Source organism: Anomaloglossus baeobatrachus, chromosome 1 (assembly GCF_048569485.1).
Source record: "Anomaloglossus baeobatrachus isolate aAnoBae1 chromosome 1, aAnoBae1.hap1, whole genome shotgun sequence".
Lineage (NCBI taxonomy): Eukaryota > Metazoa > Chordata > Amphibia > Anura > Aromobatidae > Anomaloglossus > Anomaloglossus baeobatrachus.
Window position 1 is genome coordinate 859,885,183 of NC_134353.1, and position 24,282 is coordinate 859,909,464.

At 49.8% G+C, this 24,282-nt stretch overlaps 1 protein-coding gene across 1 annotated transcript in view; it reads left to right on the top strand.

The window, feature by feature from the left end:
• The first annotated feature begins 3,312 nt into the window (after window positions 1-3,312).
• The window catches only part of JMY (junction mediating and regulatory protein, p53 cofactor), a 146,901-nt gene continuing 125,931 nt past the window's right edge, over window positions 3,313-24,282 (top strand). The window contains exon 1 of the mRNA XM_075325719.1: window positions 3,313-4,288. Within this exon, the coding sequence (XP_075181834.1) occupies window positions 3,659-4,288 (630 nt within the window). The 5' untranslated portion in view covers window positions 3,313-3,658. The remainder of the gene's footprint in view (window positions 4,289-24,282) is intronic.

Below are 24,282 nucleotides of genomic sequence, written 5' to 3' on the forward strand. Positions count from 1 at the left end.
GCGATCAGCTGATCACCCAGCGGCCGGCTAATGAAAGCGATCAGCTGATCACCCAGCGGCCGGCTAATGAAAGCGATCAGCTGATCACCCAGCGGCCGGCTAATGAGAACGATCAGCTGATCACCCAGCGGCCGGCTAATGAGAGCGATCAGCTGATCACCCAGCGGCCGGCTAATGAGAACGATCAGCTGATCACTCTCATTAGCCGGCCGCCGGGAGATCATCTGTTCGCTCTCAAAAGCCAGTGGCCGGCTATTGTGAACGATCAGCTGATCGTTCTCTCTCTCACGTTTTGCAATGGAATCGGACAATGAATTCTTATTCTTGTCATCCGTTGTACAGCACATCAGTCACAAGCGTCAAGCAACGCATTTGACTGATGCAAAACAACGGAAATGTGAACCTAGCCTTAAGAAAGAGTGGAATCTGTCATGAAGGAGAGTATTACATTTTTTTTTTTTTTAATTACCCCACTCTGGGCCTGCTAATAACTTCTAAAGTAGGGAAACCCCTACTTTGCATGCAGCACAATAATCTTTGAAAATACATTTTATAGCACAGTGCTCTATTGGCAGTGGCGTAACAAAAGGACGCAAATTGTCCCTGAACTCCAATCCACACCGCTGGCCAATCAGAGGCCGGCAGCTGACGTCGGTGTGCCAGTCACATTGTAAAACAAAAAACTGACCTGCACATCCTAACACACAAATGTGAACAGATGAAAGCCATAAATACAATGAACTAAAAAATATACAGCTGCACTCTGTGGCACTAAAGCATGCAAACATTAAATAAGGGAATTATGGACTCGTATTACAGGTATTGAAAATGGAATAACTGAGATAGCGCAAAAAGTGGCCAGTTTATAATATCCCAACAGTTCATCCATTTCCATTTGCAGTAATGCAGGTCCATAATTCCCTTATTTCACATTTGCATGCATTAGTGCCACAAAGTGCAGCTGTATATATTTAAGTGGCTTGCCAGTCACAGGCAGGGAACATGGCACTAACGTCATGCGCTGTCATTGACTCTGAAGTTGAAGTCAGCTGCCGGCCATGGAGGACACCGCATGTCGTGGGAGTGGGGGAAGGTATTTTTTTTTGCGTGTTATAGAACAGCAGCAGAACAGGGAAAGTTAAAATAGGACGGGACCAGGTTGGGGGACATTATTAGAGGAAGGGGCTCATGATGGGGAACATTTCTAATAGTATGCGGGCCATGATGGAGGATATTATTACAGGAAAGACTCATGATGTGGGACATTTCTTATAGAAATAAGGGCCAAGATGGGGCCATTTCTGAAAGGATACGGGCCAGTATAGGAGACAGTATTGCAGTAAGAGGCTCATGATGCAGGCCATGATGAAGGACATTAGTAAAGGAAGGGGCCCATGAGAGGGGACATTTCTTAAAGGATGGGGAGATTATTACAAGGAGGGACTAGGATAGGGGAAATTTCTAATAGGATGAGGGCCATTTCTTAAAGGATACAGGCCAGTTTGGGGGACATTATTAAAGGAAGAGGCCCCATGATGAGGAGCATTATTACAAAAAGGGGCCCATGATGGGGGACATTTCTTATAAAATGGGGGAATTATTACAGAAAGGGACCAGAATGGGGGACATTTCTCATAGGATGCAGGCCAGGACGGAGGACATTATTACAGGATGGGGGCCAGGACGGAGGACATTATTACAGGATGGGGGCCAGGACGGAGGACATTATTACAGGATGGGGGCCAGGACGGAGGACATTATTACAGGATGGGGGCCAGGACGGAGGACATTATTACAGGATGGGGGCCAGGACGGAGGACATTATTACAGGATGGGGGCCAGGACGGAGGACATTATTACAGGATGGGGGCCAGGACGGAGGACATTATTACAGGATGGGGGCCAGGACGGAGGACATTATTACAGGATGGGGGCCAGGACGGAGGACATTATTACAGGATGGGGGCCAGGACGGAGGACATTATTACAGGATGGGGGCCAGGACGGAGGACATTATTACAGGATGGGGGCCAGGACGGAGGACATTATTACAGGATGGGGGCCAGGACGGAGGACATTATTACAGGATGGGGGCCAGGACGGAGGACATTATTACAGGATGGGGGCCAGGACGGAGGACATTATTACAGGATGGGGGCCAGAACGGAGGACATTATTACAGGATGGGGACCCGGACGGAGGACATTACAGGATGGGGACCCGGACGGAGGACATTATTACAGGATGGTGACCCGGACGGAGGACATTATTACAGGATGGTGGCCAGGACGGAGGACATTATTACAGGATGGTGGCCAGGACGGAGGACATTATTACAGGATGGTGGCCAGGACGGAGGACATTATTACAGGATGGGGGCCAGAACGGAGGACATTATTACAGGATGGGGGCCAGAACGGAGGACATTATTACAGGATGGGGGCCAGGACGGAGGACATTATTACAGGATGGTGGCCAGGACGGAGGACATTATTACAGGATGGTGGCCAGGACGGAGGACATTATTACAGGATGGTGGCCAGAACGGAGGACATTATTACAGGATGGGGGCCAGAACGGAGGACATTATTACAGGATGGGGACCCGGACGGAGGACATTACAGGATGGGGACCCGGACGGAGGACATTATTACAGGATGGGGGCCCGGACAGGGGACATTATTACAGGATGGTGGCCAGGACGGAGGACATTATTACAGGATGGTGGCCAGGACGGAGGACATTATTACAGGATGGTGGCCAGGACGGAGGACATTATTACAGGATGGGGGCCAGAACGGAGGACATTATTACAGGATGGGGGCCAGAACGGAGGACATTATTACAGGATGGTGGCCAGGACGGAGGACATTATTACAGGATGGTGGCCAGGACGGGAGGACATTATTACAGGATGGGGGCCAGGACGGAGGACATTATTACAGGATGGGGGCCCGGACGGAGGACATTATTACAGGATGGGGGCCCGGATGGAGGACATTACATGGGGGTCACAGTGGTGCGGGGATATGGGAAGCTGCACTTTCTGATGTCCCTGTATCCAGCGCTTCTCATATCTACAGATATAGCAGAGATCATAGAAGAAGATAAGACTCCACTAGAGAACTGTCCAGACCAGCCCTCCGGGTGATTACAGAGAGCAGTAGACTGCACACAAGCTGCCCACGCTGGCCAGCCGCACTGAGGCGGGAGGAGCTTATCTAGTCACGTGACCAGCAGGCGGCCGCTGTGAGCATGCGCGTCAGGACACGGGACACGTGCGCATGTTTACGTTCCTTCTTCGCAGGTCGTGACGTCAGCACCGGCCTGACAGCTTTGTTGTCTCTCCATCGTCCTGAGAAGGGGAGGTCGCTGAGGGGAGAGGAGGAGGCAGCGGCGACAACAACGCGCGGTCCGGTCTGTGGGCGAATACGTGATGCGGGTGACAGGCGAGGAGGTCATGCCGGAGACAAGACGGGCCACGGCGGAAGGAGAACGGGGCCGCTGCCCGGTGACCGTCAGCAAGGCACCTGGTCACATGACCGCCGGCCGCTGATAACAACAACAATAGGGCACAAGTGTAGAGAGATCCGGCCGCAGACACTCGCACGGATCCATCCGCCGCAGCGCCGCGCACGTACACAGGCGAGGGCCGGAGATGGCGTCGTTCTCGCTGGAGGACACGCTGGAGGCGGACTGGGTCGCCGTGCGGCCCAATGTATTCGAGGAGAAGGAGCGGCACAAGTTCGTGTTCATCGTGGCCTGGAATGAGGTGGAGGGCAGGTTCGCCATCACCTGTCACAACCGGACTGCGCAGCGGCAGCGGAGCGCGGACAAAGGCGGCAGCCCCGGCCGGAGGGAAGAGCCGGGAGGCAGCCCGGGGAGGAGGGACGCGACCCCGGGGGGGAGCCCGGCCCGGGAGCCGGAGGACGAGGACTGCAGCTGGGCCGGACTCTTCTCCTTCCAGGACCTGCGGGCCGTGCACCAGCAGCTGTGCTCCGTCAGCGCCGAGCTGGAGCCCTGCCTGCCCGCCTTCCCCGAGGAGCCGTCCGGCATGTGGTCCGTGCTGTTCGGGCAACCGGAGCTCAGCGAGGAGCAGGTGGAGGAGCTGTGCGGCCGCCTGCAGCAGTACCTGGGCCACGGCCTGGACACCTGCGGCTGGAAGATCCTGTCCCAGGTGCTGTTCACGGAGAGCGACGACCCGGAGGAGTACTACGAGAGCCTGAGCGAGCTGCGGCACAAGGGCTACGAAGAGGCGCTGCAGCGGGCGCGGCGGAGGCTGCACGAGGTGAGCGGCGGTCACCATGGAGACCGGGGAGAGGGAGGGGCTACAGCCGGCCCGGCGGAGGCTGCACGGGAGAGCGGCGGTCACCATGGAGACCGGGGAGAGGGAGGGGCTACAGCCGGCCCGGCGGAGGCTGCACGGGAGAGCGGCGGTCACCATGGAGACCGGGGAGAGGGAGGGGCTACAGCGGGCCCGGCGGAGGCTGCACGGGAGAGCGGCGGTCACCATGGAGACCGGGGAGAGGGAGGGGCTACACCCGACCCGGCGGAGGCTGCACGGGAGAGCGGCGGTCACCATGGAGACCAGGGAGAGGGAGGGGCTACACCCGGCCCGGCGGAGGCTGCACGGGAGAGCGGCGGTCACCATGGAGACCGGGGAGAGGGAGGGGCTACAGCCGGCCGGGCGGAGGCTGCATGGGGAGAGCGGCAGTCACCATGGAGACCGGGGAGAGGGAGGGGCTACACCTGGCCCGGCGGAGGCTGCACGGGGAGAGCGGCGGTCACCATGGAGACTGGGGGGATGAGTTACAGCGGGCCCGGCGGAGGCTGCACTGGCAGAGAGGCGGGCACTATGGAGACTGGGGGAGGACCTACAGTGGGACCGGCGGAGGCTGCACGGGGAGAGCGGCAGTCACCGTGGAGACCGGGGTAGGGGCTACAGTGGGCAAAGAGCAGCGGTCACCATGGAGACGAGAAGAGGGATTATAGTGGACTTGGTGGAGGCTGCATAGGCAAAAAGATGGTCACTATGCAGACCGGGGCGAGAGAGGTGGAGGCTGCACGTGGTATGCTGAGGAGGAGCAGCATCACCATGGAGACCGGGGCAGGGCTGCTAAGCTGGGGTGAGCAGGAGGGGGCTCCTCCAGGGAAAGAGCTAGATAAGGAGCTGCCCTGAAGAGGGGGTGAGGAAGAGGGTCTGCTCCAGGGGAAGAGCCAGATCCTCTGCTGCAGGTGTGATGAGGAGAATGGGCTTCACGTTAGTAAGGGGGAGGCTTATACGATTGAGGTGTGTGAGGGGAGGTTCTCCAGGTGAGGAGGCTAGAGGGATGATCACACCTAATTTCCATAGGTGTCCTAACGGAAATGTGTACAAACAAATGTGTCCCAAGAAGTGTAGAGCTGTGTCCTCAGCATCCCTATGCTGCCCTGTGTCCTCAGCATCCCTATGCCGCCCCGTGGCCGCGCTTCATTACTACCCCGGGTGTCCCTGATCCTGGTCTCCAGGTATGATGTGCTGATGTCACACAACGTGAATCCTCGCCCGAGGACTGGTTTTGTTGAAAATAAATGAACTCATTATGACTCCCCTCCTGGCAGCCGTCTGGATCCTTGGTCTGTGCCTGCACAGGAGGTGGCGACCTCCCCATTCCACCAGCTGGTGCGGCTTGTGATTGGCTGCAGTGGTCAAGTGATTTAAAACAGTGCGTTATCAGTAAAACATCCAATGATGCGCCACTAACGTCACCTGACTGCTGCAGTCAGTTACAGGCTGCAGTGATTGTCGGAATGGTAATGTGTCTATATCCTGTGCCAGCGCCCGCTGGGGATTATCATCACTACAGGGGTCTTATTTTAGGCTAGTATCCCTCACCTGCAGATCATACGGCTCATGCTCTGCAATATCCACAACACAGATCCTACTTTATTTTTCTGATTTCCCACTGAAATCAACAGAAAACCTGCATCAATTCTGTGCTCCTTTCCCATCAGAATTGGGCATTCTGCAGATTTTCAGAACCTGTCGTATAGGGTTGCTGCAGTCACATGTGTCCCCGCTACTTGCATGATCTTATAGCATTTTTGTCCTGAAAGTGAAGACAAGTTAAAGGTCCAGTCACACTAAGCAACTTACCAGCGATCCCAACAACGATAGGGATCGCTGGTAAGTTGCTAGGAGGTTGCTGGTGAGCTGTCACACTGCGACGCTCCAGCGATCCCACCAGCAACCTGACCTGGCAGGGATCGCTGGAGCGTGGCTACACGAGTTGCTGGTGAGCTCACCAGCAACCAGTGACCAGCCCCCAGTCTCCTAGTTACAGCACACATCAGGTTAATTAACCCGATGTGTGCTGCAGCTAAATGTGCACAGAGCAGGGAGCAGCGCACACTGCTTAGTGCTGGCTCCTTGCTCTCCTAGTTACAGCACACATCGGGTTAATTACCTGATGTGTCCTGCAGCTACATGTGCACAGAGCAGGAGCCGGCAGCACAGGCAGTGAGAGCGGAGGAGGCTGGTATCAAAGGTAAATATCGGGTAACCAAGGACAGGGCTTCTTGGTTACCCGATGTTTACATTGGTTACCAGCCTCGGCAGAAGCCGGCTCCTGCTGCCTGCACATTTAGTTGTTGCTGTCTCGCTGTCACACACAGCGATCTGTGCTTCACAGCGGGACAGCAACAACTAAAAAATGGCCCAGGACATTCAGCAACAACCAACGACCTCACAGCAGGGGCCAGGTTGTTGCTGGATGTCACACACAGCAACATCGCTAGCAATGTCACAAAAGTTGTTCGTTACCAGCGATGTTGCTAGCGATGTTGCTTAGTGTGACGGGGCCTTAAGAGTTTTTGACCATCTGAATTTGCAAGTGAATCTTGATGCCAGCAAAGTCCATGAAAATCCTGAAGTCTGGTGCATACATTGAGTATTGCGCTCAGGTTTGGTGCAGAAATCAATCTTCAGCATGTCAATTCTTACAGCATCTTTGCAGCGTTTTTCATCTATTTAATTAAATTGAAAAATGCATGCAAAAAATGGTGTTTTTAAGCTGCATTTGCGGATGCAGAAACGGTGCAGACATTTGTAGTGTAGGCTGGAGCCTTGATAGGAGACACGTAGGGAGTGTCGGAAGTTGTCGATGAAGGTGTCCCTCAGTGCAGGGATAGACATTAAACCGGGTCCGCAGCATCACCGTCTGAAGAAGTTGTCAATAGACTTCAATAGGAGAACTTTACAAATCTGTGCTTTTGGCTGGTTTTGCGCACATAGCATTTTTGAAAAGCCTCACTCCAGTTTTTTATGTCAGATCCAAAAGTCACGGGCAATATATAGGAAGGGTTTGTAATTCTCTTTCCTGCTGGATATATAAAGTAAAGCCAGTGCCATACTGGTGCTAGGGTGCTGAGTGTAAGCTTAGCTATAGTTCAGAGATTGGATGTTTTAGGCTATGTGCACACTAGAAAAAGGATTTTTCTGAAGAAAATTTCTTGAGTGAAGGATTAGCGCACCTGCGTTTTACCGCGATTTGGTGCATTTTTGGTGCGCTTTTACCGCTGGTTGCTCCCTGGGTTATTGTGCCATTATCTATGGTAACTAACGCAGTTAGCTGCAGAAAAGAAGTGACATGCTCATTCTTTTTCTTAAGAAAATCTACTGAAAGAATTTTCTTAAGAAAAAAACGCAGTGTGCGCACAGCTAACTTTTTTTTTTTGCCATAGGTTTGGCTGGGGAATGTCTGCAGAAAGGTTACAAGAATTTCTCAAGAAATTTCTGCAGCAAAAACGCAGGTAAAAAACGCAGTGTGTGAACACAGCCTAAGGCTGTATGCACACGTGTGCGTTGTGCATGCTTTTGCACTGCGTATTGCACCGCAGCGTAAAAGCATGCGTCCTGCGTCCCCAGCACAATCTATGAAGATTGTGCACATTCCATCCGCACGTTGCGTTTTGCATGCTGAAATTTTTTGTCAAAACGCTGTGTTCTAAAAAGGAACATGTCACTTGTTTTGTGCGTTTTGGATGCTTTTCCCACTCTGTCGATGGCAGAGCAAGCATCCAGAACGCATGAATTCTGCATTCACAATGCATTCAAAGTGCAGCTTTTCGGCTGCATTTTGAAACGCACATGCAGTGACTTAAACGCTGTGGAATAGAACGCACATACCCTTATTTCAGAGATGTGTGCAAGTAAAGTTCCAGCAATGCACTGCTATTTGACATGTGCAACAGAGGCGGGAATATGCAGGTCGGGTCTTGCTATCTATTCCCACCTCTGTCTGTCTGCCTGCGCCAGCATTAACGTCTCTGATGGCAACAGGGGGATGAAGTACAGGCAGGCAAAATGGGGTTGGTATAGATAGCCAGACCCATCACACACATACCTGTCAATCAAATAGCAGTGCATTCCTGGAATTTCTGAAATAAAACGTCCAATCTTTCAAAAAAGCTCTGCTTCCTTTCAGCATCCTAGCACCAGTATAGCACTGGCTTTATATATGAAAATCCTGCTTGTTAGTTCCCTTAAAATTGCATGAGAGAGTTTTGTTGTTTTTGTTTTTTAACACCCCCCTCCCCCCATTGTACATGAAACCAGCTTTAAATCTTCCGTCTGGTTGTGTTTTATTTGTTCTGTATTTCTTTTGTTCACTGGAGGTAGTTACCGAATGACAGGGCCTAATGTGACTTTAAATGGAACCTGTCACCAGGTATTTCCCATATAAACTGTGGCCAGAACCCATAAACTCTTATATACAGCATTCTAGAACAGAGTATATAAGTTTCCAATCCAGTCTGTATAAGGACTCCTTCACACATCCATGTCTCTGGTAGTCACGGACTCTAGTAGACCCCTTAAAATCAATGGGCATGATCACACATCCGTGTTTTCACACAGTCCGTGTGGCTGTTCATGTGCTCGACATGGCGACATGTCCGTTTTCTGGCGGCAGCATTGGTGACACCAGTGTGACACGTACCGGAGGAAACACGTCATATAAAAATAAAGAATTTTTATACTTGCCTGTTTCCGGCGCTGCTGTCTCTGTCTCTGCTGTTGCTTCCGGGTCCGCTCATTATGCTCATGCATATTCACTGCACTCACGGTGAACCCGGAAGTAAGAGCAGCGCTGGAGACAGGTAAGTATACCAGCTCATGCTGTCCAGATAGCACAGGGTCAGCACACACAGAGCACACACATATGCACCTTCACCATGGACCGTACAATAAATGTTTGTGTTTTGCACAGATGGGTGAAGGAGGCCCTACATAGACCTTTTATTATACTTTCCTGTGGGGCGGTCTTGATTTTGTTCCGTCGCCTCCTCTCTGCTTGCGGTCGCCGTCCTCTTTCCCTCCATTGTGCTCCTGTGCAAGTGCACTTCTCTCTGCCCTGCTGCAGACACAGCAAAGTGAAGAAGTGTGTAGGATCGCAATGGAGGACACTGTGTGGATGACGTAGGACGTCTTATCCACACGAAACGGAAAGAGGACGGCGATCCCAAGCAGAGAGGAGGGGCCAGATCAAGACAAGTGACGCCCATTGGACCACCCCAAAGGTGAGTATAATAAAAGGTGTTTTTTATATTATACAGAGCGGTCTGGGCTCTTATATACAGTGTTCTAGAATGTAATATATTGGGGTTCACTGGTGGTGGCTGCAGGAATAACCTGGTGACAGGTTCCTGCTAAGATTGAAGTCACACTTGTGAGTGACTCACGAGTAATACGCACAAGTCTCGCATTGCATCACTCTCCAGTCGGCTGCATGTATTTCTATGCAGCTGAGGCGCTCTTGCACCGAGAGTAGCAGGCCGTGCCGGGTGATACCATGCGAGACTTGCGCGTATTTCACATGAGTCACTCGCAAGTGTGAATCCGGCCTAACAATGCAGTGATGAGTGTAGTTTCCTATAATCCCAGTGTGTCCTCTCTCCTCCTCCCCTGGGATCCGAGGCTCTAATACCACTGCTCAGTAAATCAATTAGGAAATACAAAGGCAGATTTCCGAGAAAAAGACTTGTGAGCCTGGCACAATGTAACGTTAATTCATCAGCTTAATGTTCTTTGAACAGACACAGTTGCTAAAATGCGAGTAAAACTATTGAGATTTGGAGACACCTGAGTAGTTGTGGGGCCTTTGATTGCAGATCTCCAGCCCTGCTCATCATTCATGGGTATAACAGGGCATCGTGTCCCCAGAATGAGTGATCGTGTCCAGTAGTTTCCAAAGAAAGTTCATCCCTCCCTAGCTCTGAGGAAGCGTGTGTGCAGGTGTGCGCTCGTCCACTCCCAGCATCGGGCGTTTCGTGCTGCGTGTGACTTGCCATGTGAGGGTAACATGGTGCACTCAGAACAGAGCGGCACTGTCACTGATTACTGCACGCTGCAATGACTGTAACACAATTGTTCTCCATTTGCATATTCTGTTAGCAAGTTGGCATGTCTCTGCATTCATATCAATGGCACATTTATCGTGCTGAGCCTCCCCTGCATTAATGAGCTGATCTCACACTTATGCCATGTTGTCTCACTCTTCAGTTTGTACATATTTTGTGATCAGATTATCTCAGTTTGCTATAGTCACTTCCATCAGATGTTGTCTGGTTACGGTATGCTACTCTCCTGACAAGATTTTCCATCTTTTTACATTAGACAACCTGTGGTTGTTAACTGACCGCCAATCAATACACATTGTCTATCAGCGGTTAATAGTCTGTTTAGACAGGACGACCGTGCTCCGATGCTGACAGCGAATGTCACGATGTGATTGTTGGATAACGTGGGACAGGGACCCCTTGGCTGTCCCTTACACTAGGGGCCCCTAAGCTGTCCCTAACCTCAGGGATACTCCTAATGGTGGAGACATCTGAGTCCTGTTCCTGGCCCTTCTCCTGACAAGATCTATTTTGATGTCCCCTCTCCCACCAAGGAAGAATTATCAGAATCTGTAATCTGAAGAGAACCTGATGCCGCCATGACAGTCTGTGAAGTTTGTTAAAATCTTTGTGACAGATTAGTAGATTGTTTTGTGCACAGAGGCTGTTATTGTTCTCAGCAGCACATGTCATGGTTACACCGGAGGATGTGCTAAGAGAAGTTATTTATTTATTTATTTATTTTTTTTTTTTTTTTGTGAACCTAAAAAATCGTTTCACCTGACGACCGATCGTTTTGTTTTTTTCTTCACGTTATCTGCAGCTTGGTTACATTGGCCGATGTACAGGAAATGTGGGATCCTCAGTACACTTCACAATAATCACCCAGTGCTCAGTGGCGGTTTTCACATACAGTTCAGCTCTGACTTTTGTTCTACATTGCCTTGATAAATAGACTACTTAGGAGGGTTTTTCTTCCCTAGACTTTATGCTTAGAGGACACAAAAGTGAATGTCCGTTCTATTTGCTGTTTCACATAAGTCATGTTTTGAGAGCCAACAAAATAATTTAGGGGGTTTCTCATATTATGCTTAGATCGCCTGTGTTTAGGATAGAACATCAAAGTGTGTTTGGCAGAGTCCTGCCCTTGCTCAGAATCCGGAGGCTCCGGGTTCTGCATCAGCCCTGTGCTCTTTAATGAGCCGCAGGGACAGACATATACAGAGGAGCTGTTGTCTGGATAACATTCATTCTGCTGAGCCCAAGGATAGGCCATCGCTGTATATTCCTGGACTTTCTGTAGTGTTACTGATTGATGTCGTAAGGGCTGTAGTCCACCAGATTGCATACAATTAAATATATTGTTTTGGACTGTGTTACAAAAAGTCTCCATGTACCTCTAATCTTAGACTTCCTGTTGTTCAGGCCACTTATACTTGTGGCTCATTTCATTTTCAGGGTGCAAAACAGAGTGTTTGTGTATCTGTGTGTGTGTGTGTATATATATATATATATAATATATATTTGTGAGGCAGCGACCACCAATGTGGTAAACGGTCGCTATATGTCACAGTGGAGAAGGTACCTGCGATAGTTAAACGGAAGAGGTTGCTATTGGACTTGTAGTTCCACAAATGCTTCTTGCTGCATATAAGGGTCAGGTTCCCTTTAATAATCCCAGTGTGCTGTGCAGGTCTGAGAATCACAGACCTCCACCTGTGGGTGTGTCCAGCTTGATTTAGGAGACTGGCAGTGTGAGTTCTGAGGAGTGAGAGCAGAGAGCTCTGGATGGAGCAACCTGTGTGGAGGCTGGGCACAGGGCTCTGAAATTGGGTCTGAGTCGAGACTGAGGTGAGTGCAGCCAGGCCAGGGCTGTAGGGCCGAACCTCTCCTGGAGGAGACACAGACCCAGTGGTCTGCAGAGGGCCCTGGGGGCTGAGAAGGAACCTCAGCTAGAGGTGTCTGCTGGCAGGTGCCAGAGAGTGGGGAAAGTGGTTAAACTTCCACTATGGACTTGTAATGGACTGGAAGCCATGGTACGTGGATCGTTTATGTACAAGAGCAGTTTATGTTGGGAGTATTTTAAATAAACTGCTGGAATTGTTATAAAGAGACTGTACGTGTGTTGCTGACGCTACCTGACGTGTGGCCCCCATACACTCGGGGCCCACACCGTCACAATATATATATATATATATATATATATGTTACAGTTAGGTCCAGAAATATTTGGACAGTGACACAAGTTTTGTTATTTTAGCTGTTTACAAAAACATGTTCAGAAATACAATTCTATATATAATATGGGCTGAAAGTGCACACTCCCAGCTGCAAAATGAGAGTTTTCACATCCAAATCGGAGAAAGGGTTTAGGAATCATAGCTCTGTAATGCATAGCCTCCTCTTTTTAAAGGGACCAAAAGTAATTGGACAAGGGACTCTAAGGCTATGTGCGCACTTACCGGATTTTCCGCGGATTTGCTGCATGTTTCGCTGCAGAAAATGTTCATAACATCTCTGCAGTGAATCACCAGCAAATCCTATGGAGAAAAAAAATCCTGTGCGCACTAGGCAGAATTTGACAGCTGCATGTTTTGCTGCGGAAATCCCGCAGCAAAAACAAGTGCATGTCACTTCTTTTCCGCAGGTAGCTGCGGGTTTTCCCTAATCTAATGTAAAAATCACGCAGGGAACAGCTTGCGGAAAAACCGCACCAATTCCGCAACAAAACGCGACAATCCGCATGCGGATTTGGGTGCGGATTTGATGCGGATTTTTTCCGCAGGTGATAAGATCTTTGAGAGCCTGCGGAATTTACGCAAGGAAATTTCATTTCCCAGTGCGCACATAGCCTAAGGGCTGCAATTAACTCTGAAGGCGTCTCCCCCGTTAACCTGTAATCAGTGAAGTAGTTAAAAGGTCTGGGGTTGATTACAGGTGTGTGGTTTTGCATTTGGAAGCTGTTGCTGTGACCAGACAACATGCGGTCTAAGGAACTCTCAATTGAGGTGAAGCAGAACATCCTGAGGCTGAAAAAAAAGAAAAAATCCATCAGAGAGATAGCAGACATGCTTGGAGTAGCAAAATCAACAGTCGGGTACATTCTGAGAAAAAAGGAATTGACTGGTGAGCTTGGGAACTCAAAAAGGCCTGGGCGTCTACGGATGACAACAGTGGTGGATGATCGCCGCATACTTTCTTTGGTGAAGAAGAACCCGTTCACAACATCAACTGAAGTCCAGAACACTCTCAGTGAAGTAGGTGTATCTGTCTCTAAGTCAACAGTAAAGAGAAGACTCCATGAAAGTAAATACAAAGGGTTCACATCTAGATGCAAACCATTCATCAATTCCAAAAATAGACAGGCCAGAGTTAAATTTGCTGAAAAACACCTCATGAAGCCAGCTCAGTTCTGGAAAAGTATTCTATGGACAGATGAGACAAAGATCAACCTGTACCAGAATGATGGGAAGAAAAACGTTTGGAGAAGAAAGGGAACGGCAGATGATCCAAGGCACACCACATCCTCTAAAACATGGTGGAGGCAACGTGATGGCATGGGCATGCATGGCTTTCAATGGCACTGGGTCACTTGTGTTTATTGATGACATAACAGCAGACAAGAGTAGCCGGATGAATTCTGAAGTGTACCGGGATATACTTTCAGCCCAGATTCAGCCAAATGCCGCAAAGTTGATCGGACGGCGCTTCATAGTACAGATGGACAATGACCCCAAGCATACAGCCAAAGCTACCCAGGAGTTCATGAGTGCAAAAAAGTGAAACATTCTGCAATGGCCAAGTCAATCACCAGATCTTAACCCAATTGAGCATGCATTTCACTTGCTCAAATCCAGACTTAAGACGGAAAGACCCACAAACAAGCAAGACCTGAAGGCTGCGGCTGTAAAGGCCTGGCAAAGCATTAAGAAGGAGGAAACCCAGTGTTTGGTGATGTCCATGGGTTCCAGACTTAAGGCAGTGATTGCCTCCAAAGGATTCGCAACAAAATATTGAAAATAAAAATATTTTTTTTGGGTTTGGTTTATTTGTCCAATTACTTTTGACCTCCTAATATGTGGAGTGTTTGTAAAGAAATGTGTACAATTCCTTCAATTTCTATCAGATATTTTTGTTCAAACCTTCAAATTAAACGTTACAATCTGCACTTGAATTCTGTTGTAGAGGTTTCATTTCAAATCCAATGTGGTGGCATGCAGAGCCCAACTCGCGAAAATTGTGTCACTGTCCAAATATTTCTGGACCTAACTGTATATATATATATATATATATATATATATATATATATATATATATATATATATATATTATACTAGAAGGTGGCCCGATTCTACGCATCGGGTATTCTAGAATTTACGTATTGTGTAGTTCATGTATGATTTTTGTTATAGATATATATATATATATGTTGTTGTGTGTAGTTACCAAGTGTTTGTGTAGGGCGCTGTACATGTTCTGGGTGTGGCGGGGGGTGAGAGCAGTGTTGTTTGTGTGTTGCGTTGTTTGTGGAGCGCTGTGTGTCTGTAGCGTTGTGTGTGTGTTGCGCGGTTTGTGTGTGTGGTGTGTTTTGGGGGGAGGTATGTTTTGTGCAATGTGTGTGTTGTGCGGTATGTGCGTATATTTGTGTGTGCAGCGTTGTCTGTGTGTGGGTGTCTGTGTAGGGCAGTTGTTTGTGGTTCCCAGTGTGTGTGTGTGGTGTGTTGTGCAGTGCGCGCACGTGTGTGTGTGTTGGGGGGAGGTGTGCACTTCCCATCGTGCTCCATCCCCCCATGCAGCGCACTCCCCATCGTGCTCCATCCCCTATGCTGCGCACCCCCCATCGTGCTCCATCTCCCATCCTGCGCACTCCCAAACGTGCTCCATCCGCCATGCAGCGCACTCCCCATCGTGCTCCATCCGCCATGCTGCGCACTCCCTTTCGTGCTCCATCCCCCATGCTGCGCACTCCCAAACGTGCTCCATCCCCCATGCTGCGCACTCCCAAACGTGCTCCATCCGCCATGCTGCGCACTCCCAAACGTGCTCCATCCGCCATACTCCGCACTCCCCATCGTGCTCCATCCCCCATGCAGCGCACTCCCCATCGTGCTCCATCCCCTATGCTGCGCACCCCCCATCGTGCTCCATCTCCCATGCTGCGCACTCCCAAACGTGCTCCATCCGCCATGCTGCGCCAGCATCAGCCTCTCTACCCGCAGCATCAGCCTCTCTGCCCGCAGCATCAGCCTCTCTGCCCGCAGCATTAGCCTCTCTCCCCGCAGCATCAGCCTCTCTCCCCGCAGCATCAGCCTCTCTGTCCCCAGCATCAGCCTCTCTGTCCCCAGCATCAGCCTCTCTGTCCCCAGCATCAGCCTCTCTGTCCCCAGCATCAGCCTCTCTGTCCCCAGCATCAGCCTCTCTGTCCCCAGCATCAGCCTCTCTGTCCCCAGCATCAGCCTCTCTGTCCCCAGCATCAGCCTCTCTGTCCCCAGCATCAGCCTCTCTGTCCCCAGCATCAGCCTCTCTGTCCCCAGCATCAGCCTCTCTGTCCCCAGCATCAGCCTCTCTCCTTCCAGCCTCCCCCAGCATCAGCCTCTCTCCTTCCAGCCTCCCCCAGCATCAGCCTCCCCCTCCCAGCCTCCCCCAGCATCAGCCTCTCTCCTCACAGCATCAGCCTCTCTCATCCCAGCATCAGCCTCTCCTCTCTGTCCCCAGCATCAGCCTCTCTCCTCCCAGCCTCTCTCCTCCCAGCCTCTCTCCTCCCAGCCTCTCTCCTCCCAGCCTCTCTCCTCCCAGCCTCTCTCCTCCCAGCCTCTCTCCTCCCAGCCTCTCTCCTCCCAGCCTCTCTCCTCCCAGCCTCTCTCCTCCCAGCCTCTCTCCTCCCAGCCTCTCTCCTCCCAGCCTCTCTCCTCCCAGCCTCTCTCCTCCCAGCCTCTCTCCTCCCAGCCTCTCTCCTCCCAGCCTCTCTCCTCCCAGCCTCTCTCCTCCCAGCATCAGCCTCTCTCCTTCCAGCCTCCCCCAGCATCAGCCTCTCTCCTTCCAGCTTCCCTCAGCATCAGCCTCTCTCTCCCAGCCTTCCCCAGGATCAGCCTCTCTCCTCCCAGCCTCCGTCCTCCCAGCTTTCCCCAGCATCAGCTTTCCCCTCCCAGCCTCAGCCTCTCTCCTTCCAGCCTCCCCCAGCATCAGCCTCTCTCCTTCCAGCCTCCCCCAGCATCAGCCTCTCTCCTTCCAGCCTCCCTCAGCATCAGCCTCCCCTTCCCAGCCTTCCCCAGGATCAGCCTCTCTCCTCCCAGCCTCCCCCTCCCAGTCTCCCCCAGCATCAGCCTCCCCAAGCATCAGCCTCCACCAGCATCAGCCTCTCTCCTTCCAGCCTCCCCCAGCATCAGCCTCCCCCAGCATCAGCCTCTCTCCTCCCAGCCTCCCCCTCCCAGTCTCCCCCAGCATCAGCCTCCCCAAGCATCAGCCTCCACCAGCATCAGCCTCTCTCCTTCCAGCCTCCCCCAGCATCAGCCTCCCCCAGCATCAGCCTCTCTCCTCCCAGCCTCCCTCGTCCCAGCCTCCCCCAGCATCAGCCTCCCCCTCCCAGCCTCCCCCAGCATCACAGCCTCCCCCAGCATCAGCCTCCCCCAGCATCAGCCTCTCTCCTTCCAGCCTCCCCCAGCATCAGCCTCCCTCTCCCAGCCTTCCCCAGGATCAGCCTCTCTCCTCCCAGCCTCCGTCCTCCCAGCCTTCCCCAGCATCAGCTTTCCCCTCCCAGCCTCCCTCAGCATCAGCCTTCCCCAGCATCAGCCTCTCTCCTCCCAGCCTCAGCCTCTCTCCTTCCAGCCTCCCCCAGCATCAGCCTCTCTCCTTCCAGCCTCCCTCAGCATCAGCCTCCCCTTCCCAGCCTTCTCCAGGATCAGCCTCTCTCCTCCCAGCCTCCTTCCTCCCAGCCTCCCCCTCCCAGCCTCCCTCAGCATCAGCCTTCCCCTCCCAGTCTCCCCCAGCATCAGCCTCCCTAAGCATCAGCCTCCACCAGCATCAGCCTCTCTCCTTCCAGCCTCCCCCAGCATCAGCCTCCCTCGTCCCAGCCTCCCCCAGCATCAGCCTCCCCCTCCCAGCCTCCCCCAGCATCAGCCTCTCTCCTCACAGCATCAGCCTCTCTCATCCCAGCATCAGCCTCTCCTCTCTGTCCCCAGCATCAGCCTCTCTCCTTCCAGCCTTCCACAGCATCAGCCTCTCTCCTCCCAGCCTCTCTCCTCCCAGCATCAGCCTCCCCCAGCATCAGCCTCTCTCCTTCCAGCCTCCCCCAGCATCAGCCTCTCTCCTTCCAGCTTCCCTCAGCATCAGCCTCCCTCTCCCAGCCTTCCCCAGGATCAGCCTCTCTCCTCCCAGCCTCCGTCCTCCCAGCCTTCCCCAGCATCAGCTTTCCCCTCCCAGCCTCCCTCAGCATCAGCCTTCCCCCAGCATCAGCCTCTCTCCTTCCAGCCTCCCCCAGCATCAGCCTCTCTCCTTCCAGCTTCCCTCAGCATCAGCCTCCCTCTCCCAGCCTTCCCCAGGATCAGCCTCTCTCCTCCCAGCCTCCCCCTCCCAGCCTCCCCCAGCATCAGCCTCTCTCCTCACAGCATCAGCCTCTCTCATCCCAGCATCAGCCTCTCCTCTCTGTCCCCAGCCTCAGCCTCTCTCCTTCCAACCTCCCCCAGCATCAGCCTCTCTCCTTCCAGCCTCCCTCAGCATCAGCCTCCCCTTCCCAGCCTTCCCCTGGATCAGCCTCTCTCCTCCCAGCCTCCTTCCTCCCAGCCTCCCTCAGCATCAGCCTCCCCCTCCCAGCCTTCCCCAAGATCAGCCTCTCTGCTCCCAGCCTCCTCCAGCACGCCGTGCTCCTCTGCCGACACTCACACACCCGATGGCATACACTCACACACACCCGATGGCATACACTCACACACACAGACACTGACGATATTGCACATACGCGCTCACTCACAACATCCGGAGATACCACATGCTTCTGGCCATGTGATCCTCCGTCAGGTCCTGGAAGGTCACAGCACAGTATCGAGGCCGAGAAGCAAGCGATATCGCCGGATGCTGTGAGTGTGTGGATGCGATGTGTGTGTGAGGTGTGTGTGAGGTGTTTGTGAGAGTGAGTGTGATCTGATGTGTGTGTATGTGTGTGTGTGTGTGTGCGTGAGGATCTTCCGCCGCTGCAGGACCTTGATGAGCTGGTAACCATGGTTACCAACGTATCCCGTCCCCCGCTCGCACGGGAGCCCACACCAGCATACGGCGGCAAGGCCAGCAATGCGAGGGTCAGTGTCGGCGGCGTACGCTGATGTGGGCTCCCGTTAGGGGGGGGGGGGGAGAACAGTACTCACCTGGGAGTCGTAGTTCCGTGACCGTGTCAGTTCGGTGAATGCGCGGGGGGGGTGGACGGGGCCAGAGCTAGCGTGCATTGCGTGAGGGGGGCGTGGCGTAGCGTGGGCGAGTTGCCAATGCCTGCAGGGTGCCGGGGCGAGAGGCCAATCTGTGGGGGGGGGTGGTGCCTGGGCGAGCGGCTGGCCAATCCGTGTGGGGGCGCAGCCTGGGCGAGCGGCCAATCCGTGTGGGGGGGGTGGGGCCATGGCTTTGTGTCACCGTAAGGACACAATGTCACCGGAAGGACACAATTTTGGAGCATGACAGACAGACAGACAGAATAAGGCAATTATATATATATATATATATATTATACACAAATTTATTTCTACAGAATGCAATATTTCTTGGGAAGACTACTTCTGTAAAATTTTAAAGGGGTTGTCCATTGCTTGGACAATCCCTTCTCATTCCCCTTGTTCGTCCCTATAAAAATAAATAAACCTAAACTTTCCTCCGGTGCGGCTGCAGTTCCAGCTACCCCTATTCCCGAGCGACCGATTGCCTCCAGAAATCACCTAATTAGTAAATTGAGTGCACCTGCATGTACTTTATTTTCAGTATAGCTACAGCTTTTCTGTGAAGGGCTCAGGGGTTTGTTTGACAACATAAAGGATCAAACCACATTGTGAAAACAAAGGAACACACCAGACAGGTCAGGGATAAATTGAAGAGTGAAGCTGGGTTAGGTTATTTAAAAAAAAAAGAAAAAAAAATATTGCCCAAGCTCTTAATATCTTAAATTCAATCCATCATCCAAAAATGGTAGGTGAGTGGCACAGCTGCAAACCTACCAAGACATGGCCGTCCACCTAAACTGACATCCCAAGCACAGAGAGCACTAATTAAAGATGAAGCCAAGAGGCCCATGGTCACTTTGAAGGAGCTGCAGTGATCCACAGTTCAAGTGAGAGAATCTGTATACACAACAACTATTTGTTTACAAATCTGGTCTATATAGAATAGTTAAAAGAAGAAAAGCAAGCCATAAGAAGTACCATATGCAGTTTGCAAAAAGCTATATAGGGGCCTAAGTAAGCATATGGAAGGTGATCTGGTCAGATGAGACGAAAGTAGAACTTTTTGGGTTACATACTAAATGCTTTGTGTGGTGTAAAACAAACCCTGCACATCCTCCTGAAAACATCCCCACTGTCAAACATGGTGGCAGCATTATGCTGTGTGGGAATGCTTTTCTTCAGCTGGGACAGGAAGGTTAGTCAGAGATGATGAAAAGATGGATGGAGCTAAATACAAGGCAATCCTGGAGGAAAACCTGTCAGAGGCTGCAAAAAAGAAAACAAAGAAAACAAGCTCCACCTAGTGTACTGTGTGAAACAGGGCATAGATTTTGGGCTTTATAGGGGAGATTCTGCATTGTATTTACACCAGAAATCTGGTATTAATGTATTTAAAAATATAGTGTTCGAGCTGAACATTGTATTAATAAAATATTTGCTCTGCTTTTTACAGCATACAAGTAAAATTGGCGTGGCTTCAAAGTTCTACAAAAGAAAAGCTTTGGAAAAGGTCCGACCCAATGTTTTTAGCTGAGGCCAGATTCATCAACAGGGTGTGCACCCTGCTAATAAATCTGTTCCATGTTGCAGAGGAGCGGCATTGGCTCAATCACATGCTGCATCAGTATTAACTGCTCCACTGGTAAATATCCCTTACAAAATCATGGTGAACATTAACCGAATATAAAAAAAAAATTGGTAAATTAGTAAGTTTTCTTGTGCGGCTCTATGATTTCTGTCTATGCCCCTGGAGAGAGCGGGGGAAGACACCGCACCAAGGCATCTGTAGTAGAGATGAAGCACTGTCAGGGAGCAGCTGAGCATCCCACAGAGGAAATGTAGCCCACCAAAGGCCATCATGGCAGATTTATGTTGTCACACTGTAACATGGTCATTGTTGGCGGCCAGTCATGGAGCTGCTTTTGAACATTGTGAAAGTTGTGAATGGTTGCCATGGGTGACAAAGAAAATTTGATTTTGAAAAATCTGATGAAATGTGTTTCTATATATGACAAGGCAGTAGTAAGCAGAGTATCTAATTTAACGCATTGCTGAAATATCCAGTTTTAGCCTTTTATGATGTGTGTCACAAATGGAGTTATGAGGTATATAGACCCAAGGCTGGGGGCGTGTGATCTCTGCCTGCACCCCCCCCTGCTGTGCACAGGTAATTGCAGCAGGTTATCTGATGAAGAGCAGGAATGGAGTATGTATACCGCATAGTTAACAGGTAGCTGTCAATATTGGAGAACCATTTGGGGCTGCAGATGTGTCCCTGTATGCCTCTGCTGGTATATACTGTAGGTGTTGAACACAGGGGTGTCAATTCTTTCACCTTTTGTTGCCATTATGACTGTTCTTCCTACAGTGTTTCCTCCAATTTTTTTTCCCTTCTTATAAAAGTGTATCTCAGAAAATTATAATATCATCAAAAAGTTCATTTATTTCAGTAATTCAAAACAAAAAAGGAAACTTATTATATAGTCATTACACACAGACTGATCTATTTCTATATATTATATAGAGTCATTACACACAGAGGGATCTATTCCTATATATTATATAGAGTCATTACACACAGAGGGATCTATTTCTATATATTATATAGAGTCATTACACACAGAGGGATCTATTTCTATATATTATATAGAGTCATTACACACAGAGGGATCTATTCCTTTATATTATATAGAGTCATTACACACAGAGGGATGTATTTCAGGTGTTTATTTCTGTTAATGTTGATGATTATGGCTGACCGTCAATGAAAACCCAAAAGTCATTATCTCAGAAAATTAGAATATTATATAAGACCAACTGAAAAAATGATTTATAAACTCAGAAATGTTGGCGCCTACTGAAAAGTCTGTACAGTAGATGCCCTGAATACTTGGTCGGGGCTCCTTTTTCATGAATTACTGCATCAATGTGGCGTGGCATGGAGGCGATCAGCCTGTGGCACTGCTGAGGTGTTATGGAAGCCCAGGTTGCTTTGATGGCAGCCTTCAACTCCTCTGCATTGTTGGGTCTGGTGTCTCATTTTCCTCTTGACAATACCCCATAGATTTTCTATGGGGTTTAGGTCAGGCGAGTTTGCTGTCCAATCGAGCACAGTGATACTGTGGTTATTAAACCTATTGGTACTTTTGGCAGTGTGGACAGGTGCCATGTCCTGCTGGAAAATGAAATTTCCATCTCCAAAAAGCTTGTTGGCAGAGGGAAGCATGAAGAGCTCTAAAATTTCCTGGTAGACGGCTGCGCTGACTTTGGTCTTGATAAAACACAGTGGACCTACACCAGCAGATGACATGGCTCCCCAAACCATCACTGATTGTGGAAACTTCACACTCAACCTCAAGCAGCTTGGATTGTGGCCTCTCCACTCTTCCTCCAGACTTTGGGACCGCGATTTCCAAATGAAATGCATAATTTACTTTCATCTGAAAACAATAACTTAGACCCCTGAGCAACAGTCCAGTTCTTTCTCTCCTTGGCCCAGGTAAGGCTCTTCTGGTGTTGTCTATTGGTCATGAGTGGCTTTACACAAGGAATGCAACAGTTGTGGCCCATGTCCTGGATACGTCTGTGTGTGGTGGCTCTTGAAGCACTGACTCCAGCAGCAGTCCACTCCTTGTGACTCTCCCCCCAAAGTTTTGAATGGCATTTTCTTAATATTTTCAAGGCTGCAGTTATCCCGGTTGCTTGTGCACCTTTTTCTACCACACTTTTTCCTTCCGCTCAACCTTCCATTAATATGCTTTGATACAGCACTCTGTGAACAGCCAGGTTCATTAGCAATGACCTTTTGTGGCTTACCCTCCTTGTGGAGTGTGTCAATCACTGCCTTCTGGACATCTGTGAAGTCAGCAGTCTTCCCCATAATTGTGTAGCCTACTGAACCAGACTAAGGGACCATATTAAACGCGTAGGAAGCCTTTGCAGGTGTTTTGTGGTAATTATTCTAATTTTCTGTGATAATGACTTTTGGGTTTTCATTGTCTGTAAGCCATAATCAACAACATAAACACTTGAAATAGATCCCTCTGTGTGTAATGACTATATAATATATGCATTTCCCTTTTTGTATTGAATTACTGAAATAAATTAACTTTTTAAGAATTCTTTCACCTTTTGTTGCCGAAAATATGACCAACAGCACATATAAGGGCTAAAATTAGATTAGGATTGACTAAGAGTCCCCCTCTTACCTTAGCAGTGGGATAGGAGAGGGGTCTACTGAATATCCGTGTCAGACCCAAGGTGAAGCAGTGAGAATTGCAGATCTGTCCATATTTCCTGCGGCTTTCTCTTCCGTCGGAAGCTCTCACAGACCAATTTGCAGGACGTCTCCATATTTTATCCCTTTTATGCTATGCTGTTTTTGCCTTTATGTATCGGTTTATTATTATTATTATTATTATTATTATTATCTTTTGCAAACTTTTTAAGCACTGTATTTTTTGTATATTATCTAAAAAATTAATAAGTTTGCTCTTTACTGCATATTGTGTATGGCAGAGTGCCAGGAGAGTATCGGGAGCTTGGATAAGTTGGGTGGGGTGTGTGCTATTATGTGACCCACTGCAGGCATCTCGGTGGCCCATTAAAATGGCAAGTGGTGGTACCGAAAGGTTTGATGTGGGAACTGGCCGCGGGGTCTGCTTCGCTCATAGTCAGCCTATTGGGATAGATGAGTGGACGAGTTAGCGTGGGAAGCAAAGTCCCCCTTTACAATAGCACGAAGGACATATGGTATGTTGCCAAGTCATGTTTGTGACTAATTGGTGGCATTGGTAGTGCTGTTGCTGACACTGTGTGTATCTTATATGTGTGTGTTTTCATTTTTTTTGTATATTTCTTAATCTCCAATTCTGAGATCCATGTGATTCTGTTGATTTGGTTTGCACAATGTGTCCTTAAGCCATTTTCAGTCTTTTCCAGCTATCCTATTGACTAGCTCTGCTGCTTTTGGCGAGATGAGTTATCATTGGTACCACATTGAATTTCATGCAACTTATTTTTTTATATCACCTTTGTTGGTCCCACCTATGAGAGCTTGATCTTTCATATATTACACTACAATACTCAGGTATGGCAGTGTATTATGTCTGTCTTTGTATAGCCACAGGACCTAACTAGCAGTAAGATTTCTGATTTGTGCCATTTTGCACCTCATGTACTTGATATCCCATTACCAAACCGGCAATTGTGTTGGGGGACGGGGATGATGAGGGGCTGCGGTTGCTATTGACCACAGCATCTGTGTTTTTTTTCTTTCAACCTGGCTTTTGTAGCTAGGTGTCAGCTGTATAAGTTCTCACATAGACATAGATAAGTGGTGGACTAATTCTAGTTTTCTACCCCTGTAATGGGCCCTGAGAAATTAATTCTGGTATTTAGGGTCTTAGGCTGCATGCCCTCCAATAAGTTTTTGTAGTTTATGGGATATAGTGTGTTTTCGCTGTGTTGTACAGTACAAGCATAGTGG